At 36.2% G+C, this 10,264-nt stretch overlaps 2 protein-coding genes across 3 annotated transcripts; one reads left to right on the top strand and one right to left on the bottom strand.

Moving 5' to 3' along the window:
* The first annotated feature begins 305 nt into the window (after positions 1-305).
* On the top strand, positions 306-5,479 carry LOC107950682 (uncharacterized). 2 transcript variants are annotated; one of them, XM_016885576.2, is made up of 4 exons: positions 340-536; positions 857-951; positions 1,330-1,488; positions 1,582-5,479. In XM_016885576.2, exon 4 carries the CDS (start codon positions 1,662-1,664, stop codon positions 5,142-5,144), a length of 3,483 nt encoding a protein of 1,160 aa, XP_016741065.1. In that variant the 5' UTR covers positions 340-536; positions 857-951; positions 1,330-1,488; positions 1,582-1,661; the 3' UTR covers positions 5,145-5,479. The 2 variants fall into 2 exon arrangements, with proteins under 2 accessions (XP_016741064.1, XP_016741065.1); XM_016885575.2 differs by lacking the exon at positions 857-951 and having other exon boundaries at positions 306-536.
* A 358-nt stretch (positions 5,480-5,837) lies between these two features.
* Positions 5,838-8,211, bottom strand: LOC107950936 (endoglucanase 25-like). Its single transcript, NM_001327582.1, is given in 6 exon segments — positions 5,838-6,227; positions 6,301-6,473; positions 6,668-6,800; positions 6,905-7,387; positions 7,480-7,790; positions 7,875-8,211. Coding segments are annotated over 6 exon segments (1,827 nt in total).
* Positions 8,212-10,264: the final 2,053 nt, after the last annotated feature.

Raw genomic sequence — 10,264 nt, 5'->3', positions numbered from 1 at the left:
TCAAAACGAAAAAGATATAGGGGCCAATTATATAATTTAACCTTTTTTTTTTGAAATAATAATTTAACGTGCCACGTCAGCTTACCGTTATACCGTTAACAATAATTAACGGCTCAATGACCAAAATGTAACAAAGCGAAAACCTAAGTGACTAAAATGTAATATTTCAAACATAAACGACCAAAATATAATTTGAGCTAAATAAAAATGACTATTTTAATAGTTTACCCTTTATTAAAATTTTTTTAATAACTGATTATCTCTTCGGTTCCACCTCCTATCTAATTTTTAAAATATTGCTTAACACAGTATTTCGTAAAAACAAAGTGCTAAAAATAAAAAAAAGAACTTTTATTTTAGGAGCAGTCTCTCTCGAAAGAAATTCAAGGGTCTTCTTTTCTCATCAACTTTCTCTCCTAAAACAAAAAAGTTTTCCCTCTTTTTTTTTTTCCCCCTCACTCTAAACAGCCACTAGTTCTACAGTCTACTCCAAGTACTTGAAGAATTTGCCTCACATTTTCTATTACTTTTCAAATGTAAGTCTTGTTTTTTTGGGGGGAGGGGTGTTCTGTTGTCGTTTCTAATATCTGATTCTGATTTTTTTTTCTTTAATGATTTTCGAAGAATCTTGCATTTTGTTTTTGTGGGTATCACTTAATTTTTTTTCTCCAAACCTTCCATTTTCCAGTCTGGGTTTACTTCATTTCTTTGTCATATGGTTTTCTGGTTATATAGTATATATTGTTTATTCAATGGTTAAATCATAAATGGTTCTTGTGTGTCTGTGTGTTTATGGGTTTTTTTTTGGTATCTGCTTTTGGGTTGATTCAGTTTGGATTTTATGGTTTCTGTGTAGTATGAGGGTTTGTTTGGTTCTTCAGAAAATGGGAAAGTGGACAAGAAGTAGGGTGCCTGTTTAATATTGTATTCTAGTTGCTGAGGATAAATCAAGTAAGCTAGCTGCTATTTTGTTTTGTTTTATTCCTTTTTGTGGTGACAATGGATGATTGCATGTTAAGGCCAGAATAGATTTTGCTCTTCATTTGCATCTTTTATTTAACTACTAAGAATTATACCTGTTACGTGTGTGCTTTCTTTTGGTATTTTTGGGTTCACACCTCTTGGAATTTTAACTTGATTTCTTGTTGGTTGCAATGATTTTGTGTCAATTTTTTACCATGAAATGCGATCCCTTGTTATGTTATTATTGAATTTTCTATGATTTCAGCCATTATATTTTGGTTGACATGTTTAGGTGCCTTGACACTGTAATCCTAATAAATTTATTTAGTAATGGCTTTACTTTTGATCTTTTGAATTATGTTGCAGGCTTTAAACTTTGAATTATTAGCTTCTGCAAACATTGGGGTTTTACTTGAGTTTGGCTGCTAGGAACTGTTTGATGGTGGGTGGTTCTTGCTTCTCGTTTAAAACTGGCTGTGCTGACTGCTGGGTCAAGAAGATCTTTCGGTGATTGTTGCTATAATGGTAGGTCTCTGGCATGAGTTGTTTCGACTTTAGGATTTAGTTGGAGTGTTGTTGGACATATTTGATTAAAGTTGTTTGGTTGAATTGGTGCAGGTTGAAGATTTTGGATGATAGTGAACAACTGATAAATAGGATAAGAGATCTGAGTGTTTAATCTTGAAATCCTGTCAACCATGGAGTGTAATAGAGAGGAGGCTATCAGAGCTAAGGGAATTGCTGAACAGAAGATGCAAAATGGCGATATTGAGGGTGCAAAGAAGTTTGCATTGAAGGCCCAGAAATTGTTCCCTGAGCTTGAGAACATAACACAATTGTTAGCTGTATGTAATGTTCATTATTGTGCAAAACACAACCTATATGGGTCAGAAAAGGATTGGTATGGGATTCTTCAAATTGAACAGTCAGCTGATGAGAGTTTAATCAAGAAGCACTTCAGAAAACTCGCATTATTGCTTCATCCGGACAAGAATAAATTTCATGGTGCTGAGGCTGCTTTTAAGTTGATTGGGGAAGCAAACAGGGTACTTACAGACCAAACGTCACGTTCTCAATATGATTTGAAGTGTAGAGTCTCAGCAAAAACTGTACCAAAGCCAACTTCTCACCCAACAAATAGGGCCTCCTCTGTCAATAGTCAGTCCGAGTTTGCAAGCAATTACAGAAATGGTTCTTCAAAGTTCACAGCTTCGAATTCCTTTCAGCAGGCACACCATCTAACATTTTGGACTCTCTGCAGTGCTTGTGGTTTCAAATTCCTGTGTAACAAAGATTTTCTGAACAGAATTTTACATTGTCTTTCATGTCGATCTTCGTTCATTGCTCATGACTTGGGTCCTCAAGGATACTCTTGGAGCCACTTCTCCAATCTGAAAGAGGTTCGAAACGAGGGTCCTTGTAAAGCATCTTCGCAACACAATGGTGGCATGCCTTTTGGTGTCCACTTTCCGCATAAATTTGCAGGGTCTGCTCCTAGTCCAAAGGCAGGAAGCTCTCAGGCTGGTGATTCTAAGAAACAAGAGAAAGTAGGTGTTAGAGTGCAGCAGACTAAGGAGGGTTTTACAGGTCAGAAAGCAGATGAGTTTTCAAATGTGAGGGACAGAAAGAGAGGTATTGAAATGCCTAAGCCTAATTTGCCAAAGCCCAAGAAATCAGGAACTTCAAAAAATGCCAAGAAGAGAACAAGGAAATCAGTAGTGGAGTCTGATGAAAGTTGTGAGACTGCTAGTGGAATTAAAGTTGAAAATGTGGCCAGTCAGGAAGATTGCAGTAATAATACTGGGGTGAATTCAAATGTGAATGGAGGCCATCCTTCTAGGAGATCTTCAAGGCAAAAACAACCTGTTTCTTATGAGGAGAAGTTGGCAGATGATGATGATGATCTTGAAAGCCCTTCTTATAAAAAATCTAAGGTAACGGCAGCACCCAATGCTAATGCAGAAAAGGTGAATAATGAGGTAATGAAAAAGGAAAATTCTGGTGGCTGTACTGCCCCTGCAGATGTATGTAAGAAAGAAGTCAAACAGAAAGCAAGTGCCCCTTCTGAACACGCTGTCTCCAACAAGAAAAGAAAAACTGGAGAGTCTAAGGGGAAGGAAGAGGAAACTGTTGTACTTGATAGTAATAATATGGAGCACCAGTTTGATAGTGGTTTTGAGTCAAGTAGAGAAGTGAATCCATCTCCTCAGGTCCTTGAATACCCTGATCCAGAGTTCAGTGATTTTGAGAAGCACAAGGCAGAGAACTGTTTTGCTGTTAATCAAGTATGGGCTATATACGATACATTGGATGGCATGCCAAGATTTTATGCATGGGTGAAGAAGGTGTTTGATCCTGGCTTCAAGCTACGAATTACTTGGCTAGAGCCTGACCCAGAGGAGGCAAATGAGCAGAACTGGGTGGATCTGGATCTACCTGTTTCTTGTGGCAAGTACTGCTATGGGTCTTCAGAAGTATGCATAGATCGTCTAATGTTCTCTCATCGAATTGACCCTATAAAATGTTTTGGTAAATGCTTTTTCTTTGTCTATCCTCAAAAAGGGGAAACTTGGGCTCTCTTCAAAGACTGGGATATTAAATGGGTTTCAGAGCCAGAAAAGCATAAACCACCATACCGGTATGATTTCGTAGAGGTTCTAACTGATTTTGACGAGGAACTTGGCATTGGGGTTGCACATTTGGGTAAAGTGAAAGGATTTGTCAGTATTTTCCAACAAATTGAACGTGATGGGGTTATCTCATTTCAGGTCCCATCACGGGAGCTATATAGGTTTTCGCATCGAGTTCCCTCATTCAGAATGAGTGGCAAGGAAAGAGAAGGTATTCCTGTGGGATCTTTTGAGTTGGATCCTGCTTGTCTTCCTAGCTACCTTTTTGAGTTAGTTGATTCTGCTGATATGAAGCTGGGTGATCACAACCTAGATAATGCAGAAAATTGTTCTAGCCCTAATCGTCCTCATAATCAAGCAAAAGCTACAATAGGTTCAGAGAGGATTCTCACTCCTGTAAGTATTCAGAAGAGTGACGTTGAAAAAGAAGCCTCTGCATTCAGAAAGCCTATGAGGCGATCAAGTCGTACACTTAAGGATCATGGTCAAGTTGATGCAGTTCATTATAGGAACGAGGATGATAGTGTCGAAGTTATACCTGATTGCAACTTGAGCCAGCTTAAAGGTAGTTCTATTTCAGGTGATGCTGTTGAGAATATGAGCACCCCAAAAAAGTGTGAGAAAAGTGATCTCAATACAGATTGCTTAAAACCTCAGAGTTCCCCGAGATATTTGAGGAGAAAAGGCGGTCAAGTAAATGCAAGTCAACATGACACCCAGGAAGATGGCAAGAACCATTCAGTTTCCAATAAATATGAAACGCGTGGCAGTTGTGGTACTACAAAAGGAAGGGATTCCTTAAGTCCACCTATCGGTAACATGCATTTCCATGAGAGGGATGGTAGTGCAGTTGATGTTACTAAAAGCTCCAGTGTCTCTACACTGTTGTCTCCAGCTCGCAAAACTTCAAATTTAGAGTGCCATGACTTCAAAAGGGAGAAATCTGAGGACAAATTTGAGGTTGATCAAATATGGGCATTATATAGTAGGGATGGTATGCCGAAGGACTATGCTCAAGTTAAGAAGATAGAATCTACCCCTGATTTTAGATTGCATGTGGCACTGCTGTCGGTGTGCTCAAGACCCAAAGACTTGAAACTTCCTCTTTGTTGTGGGATATTTAAAGTTAAATCTGGTCAAACCAAGGTTGTCTCCTGTAATGATGTCTCTCATCAATTAAAAGCTGAGCCCATTGGGAAGAACAGATACAAAATTTACCCTAGAAAGGGGGAGGTTTGGGCAATTCATAAGAGCTGGAACACCACAGATTCAGAATCTGGCAAGGGTGAATGTGACATTGTGGAAGTGTTGGAAGATAATGAGAAGAGCAAAAAAGTTATGGTTCTGTTATGTTTAAATAAACCTAAATCACTTTATAGGGCTCCAAGAAGTCAAAGATCTACAGCTAGTGTTGTTGAAATTCCTGAGACTGAATTTGCTAGATTTTCTCATCTGATACCTGCTTTCCAGCACACTGGAGATGATAGTCGCTGGAGAGGATATTGGGAGCTCGATCCCTTGGCCTTTCCTGGTATTATTTGTCTAGACTGAATCTGCTATTTCCTCATCGCAGTGTAACCCAGAGTATGCTCCATATGAGAAAATGGAATGAACTGACAGGAAACTCCCCCCTTTGGAAATGATGCATGGCCTTAACTGTTAATCATTTTGTTCTGGCCAAAATTGATGTTCAGGTCTTTTGGAAAGTGAACTAATTCAAGTATTTAAGTTTTAGTTGCCAACTTGCAGTGATGATGAATTGAATTTTTATATGATCTGCGTCAGGGCTTATCTTGAAGCTTTCTATTTGGGTAAAATGAACTGGTTTTTCATGTTATTTGCATATGCAACTGTTTTTCTGATATGGGAGGGATCTGTTTTTATTCTATTTGGCATTTTTAATGGTCTAAATTGGAATTTGATGCTGTTTTTACTGCTTTTTCATGATTATTTTTGAGTTATCTAGGCTCCATAATCTAAATTGTTGAAAATTCATCAGAAATTAGGAGTTTCGAAGAATGTGCTGTTTGCCTTGTCTTTTACCTCATTCTTGCGTTGCAAATTTTAGTATACAAATGTGGTTCATACCATAAATGGCATTGTTGGCACCTGCAAAAGTGGAGATAGATGTAGAGCCAAAGCTTTTCTCTTGCGAAAAAGCCCCAGTTACCATCTCGTGCATTTATCCATTAGTAATTACAATGGAGAATGCTCAACTGTTTTCAAAGTACAATGTTAATGAAATTAAGAATCCAAATGCACTTTTTCAAAGATTCCCACAATGTCCAGGCCTAAATTAGGGCCATTAGAAGCAGAAGATCGAGGAGGGTCATGATGTGCAATGAGTGCTGCAACTAGACCGGCATTGCCTGCTATGCTCGGTTCTGTGAACCATGTCTTCTCCCTTTCATCGGAGAAGTCATCAAATTGATCTGGTCCAGCTACCATTGCTCCCAAAAGTATATTCGGATTTCGATCTTGAGAGTGTAGCCATCTATCACCTTCAGCACAAGAGTGATATTGACCATCCCATGGAATCGATGCACTCCGATGGTGAACATGTGTTGGATAGTGATCTCCGAAGCCAACCATGTAGCTCATCTTTCTAGGATTATCTCCTAGAATGTAATTAATCTGTATAAACGAGGAAACAATAAAAACTGCTGTTTTAAAGACTTGCAGACTTATGGACAGATTATAGGCTTACCTGAGAAGTAGAGAAGCTTTGTAACATTTCCAAAGAAAACCCATCATTGGTGCAATTCCAACTAGATCTTCGAAGAAGAGTAAGGTAATCATTATATAATTTACTCAAGAAAGATGCCGTCGCTGCAAACTGGAGTGGTCCGCCAGTACCAGGGCTTAAAAGGATCAATCCACCTACAGAAAATCATAGTGATAAAGTGGCTTTAGAAAGCATACATCCATGTTATGTGCCCAATTGCAGGAATGAGACTTGAATCCTATGTTGAAAGTATGAGATTATCTTATGAGGTTCATTTGTTCTCCTCCGTATCAATTCATTTGCTTTAAAAAAAAATACATGAATTGGTAATCCACTGAAAATACTTTACCAGGTGTTCTATTGAAGTTTTGCTTTGAAAGATATGAACACATGAGCTGATCAGTCATGTTGGTAGATAATCCCAGTGCTTTTTCATAGGGAAATCCAAGATCACGAAAGAAACGAAGTCTAGTAAACAAAACCTACAAAAGCAAATATAACAGGAAATTTTTTTAACTCTATGTCTGCACCAAATGTAGGAATTGAACATTATAAAAACCACATGAAACATATTCACTAAGCTTACCGCATTGGCGGCAAGCTTGTTATTCCAATAGAAGATCCCTTTGTCAGTCGTTGTTTCATCATCAGCTGCTGCAGCAAAGTTTGTGGTGGCATAATCAAGAAAAGCATGGTTCCCTGTAGCAAAGAACAACCAAGTTGCTGCCCAGACCAACTCATCTTTGTACCCGGATGATCCGTAAAACTTTCTTGCTTCACCTCCACAAGCATCAATGGTGGTGTAAGTTATGGCTCTGTGAATCCGGTCTTCTTTTGCAGTTATCTCATATATCTGCTCTGCTTTTTTAATCAATCTTTGTGAATATTCATTCTCTTGTTTGAATACTATTGAAGCTGCTGATAGTGCTGCAACAATTTCCCCTGCTAAATCAGAAGCTGTCTCATTACAAACTGAAACAGGCCTCTTGTACCTCATGTCTTCAGGCCTTTGCCAACAATTTATATCGTTAGGGACCTGATTTTTAGTGTCATTACCTGCACTTCCAACCTAAAGGCACGTCAACAAACAATCTCAAATGTCAGTATGTCACTGATATCTCATTTTGCCACTTTGAGGCACATAATTGACACAAGGCTTGCCTGTGAATACAATAAGCTAGGATCAGATTTTGCAGTTGGAGGAACAAAGACCTTGAGCAAGTAGTCGCTGCCCCATTTGATGACGTCTTTTATATGCTCTAGCTCACCAATATCTGCATATTTTCGATGGTATTCAACCACCGACCAACTCAACAGGGTGATGGTATAAGCTGCAGGGAAAGTGAACTTGATGTTGTTGCCAGAATCATAAAATCCACCAACAAGATCAGCATGGATATTGCTTGAATTCCCATCCTGCAAACCCGAACTTCCTCGGAAACTTATGGGACTGTTAGTTGGATAACTCCCAGCTGCAGAAAAAAATAAGTGTGGTAAGTTTCCATGGACGTCAGTGAATATTAATCTAGAACAAATTCACAAAGGAAAACTCTTACACTTTTGTGCATCAAAGAATGTTATAGCTTGGTTAAGTGCAAGAGTGAGATTCTTGGAATGCCCATGGTGACGATTGTTTTGAGGCAGAAAATGCGGCACCAGACCAAGTGCTAGGACAACAAAAGCTAGAGTCAACGAAATATAAAGAAACCGTCTGTAATGTGTTTTATCAGTGATTACAAGCTCAAAAAGATAAGATTTAGAGTAGGGCGAAGGGAGGGAAACATCCAAATCAATTTCTTTGGAGTTGCATTTGGTTGCTGAGGGAAGAAGCCTTCCTGTCTCTGAGCTTGTATGAATAGAACTTACAGGTGCTGAGTTACTTGAGCCTGCCATGGTTGATGAAGAAAGCTAGTTTGCAGGGAAAAGGAAAAAGAAAATAATAAATGGAAAAGTTGATTGATTGAGAGATTTATGTGTTTTAACGGCATTTCCGATGCAAGGTTTCAGCTTATATACATGGCATTTAGTTTAACAGTGAACCCAGAGATATGGGCAAGCCTCTGCCGGCTGCCTATTCTCATAACATCTGAACTTTTCCTTCAACTTCATGTATTCCGGATATGTATACCACACAGATGTGAAAGTCCAAATAAATACAAAAATAAGAATTGCGGATTGCTGAGTTCAAATAATATTGTTGAGATCACTAGCACCTTCTTGCATCTTTCTGTTTTCATGGAAGATCATTTTTGCTTTATAGATATGGTGAATGTTCCATCATGGTTATTACTCCAATATCGAACTTAAGGATCCATTCTGATGAGATTGAAAAGAAAGATATTGGATTAGACCTGTTCATGGGTCGGGCGGTCCGGCCCGCCCAAAATATGGGAGGGTTCGGGTAAAAGTATAGGCCCGAAATATGGGATTGGGCAAAAATTGAGGCCCGTTTAGAAAACGAGCAGGGCGTTGGGCAAAATTTTTTTACCCCGAACCCGGCCTGAAAATATATTAAATATATATATTTTAAATATAATAGTTTTTTTTTTTAAGTTTCATTTACTTTCATTTCCTTATTGGCCAACTAATTTATCCAACTAATAGTTTTTTTATTTTAAGTTTCATTTACTTTCATTTCTTTATTTTTAAATTATAATAGTTTTTTATTTTAAGTTTTTTTTATTTGTCCAACTAATTTATGTATAAATAAGAAATAGAACAGATTTGCTTATTGGCCAGGAAATATCAAAATAGAAATAGAAATGGAATAAATAAATTCATGTATTGTATGAGTTTAATAATACATAACTCCAGTAAAAGAAAGAGACTCACTCAGCTTACTAACAATTAATACAATCAAGTTTGTTACAAAATAATAATAATAAAATAATAATAATAAAACATCAAGTTTATTTTACTAATCAAATGTTAGATTTTGTTACAACAATTAATACAAAATAATAATAAAACATCAAATTTATTTTACTAATCAAATGTTAGATTTTGTTATAACAATTAATACAATTAATACAATTAATTCAATTAACAATTAATACAATTAATACAATTAATAATTTGATAATTTTACTAATCAAATGTTAGATTTTATTACAACAATTAATACAATTATCAATTAATAATTTGATGATTTTACTAACAATTAATTTTAATAACAATTAGTTTTAATTTTAATAAAAAAATTATTTTAATTTTAATTAAAAACGGGCCGGGCTCGGGCCCCATATTTTTTCTCCGGGCTGGGCCTAGACAAAATCTCAAGCATATTTTTTTGGGCCCGGTCCAAACCCGACCCGGCCCGACCCATGTACACCTCTACATTGGATACAGGTCAATTTAAAATAAATTTTGTGATCTGTCTGAATTTATACGTAGTTATTGTGCTGAAATCATAAAAGAATAGAAAATCACTATTAATTATATTAAGTTAAAATATGTTTATATATAATAAATTAGTTTTTTTACCCGTGTGTGCTGTATGTTTTAATTTTTAAAGATAATATATTTGTAATATTTCAAATATAATTTTGAATAATATTTGCTACATTGTTAGGGTAGTTTTTATACTTTTCACAAGTAGAATTACGGGGTTGACAATAATTTTATAGGGACATTATAGTAAAATATTAAAAAATAATTTAAAAAAAGAGAGATACATAATAAATTTTTAAAGCTAATTATAGAATAAAAAATGTATTATACTAAATATTAACCCATATAATTTATACTTTAATTATGAGGAAGAAAATTTGAATCATAAAATTATTATAATATGTAAACATATAATTAATGATATAAAATCTTTGTATATATATGTGATACAAGTAAGTATGCAAAATTATTTATGAATTAGTTAAAGAAATATTTAGAAATTTGAAAGTATTTTAAAGCATATTATTTAGATTAGATTTTTAAAACTGAAGAAACG

Source organism: Gossypium hirsutum, chromosome D03 (genome assembly GCF_007990345.1).
Source record: "Gossypium hirsutum isolate 1008001.06 chromosome D03, Gossypium_hirsutum_v2.1, whole genome shotgun sequence".
NCBI lineage: Eukaryota > Viridiplantae > Streptophyta > Magnoliopsida > Malvales > Malvaceae > Gossypium > Gossypium hirsutum.
The sequence above is the reverse complement of the archived record's forward strand: the minus strand, read 5'-3'. Positions and strand labels throughout refer to the sequence as shown.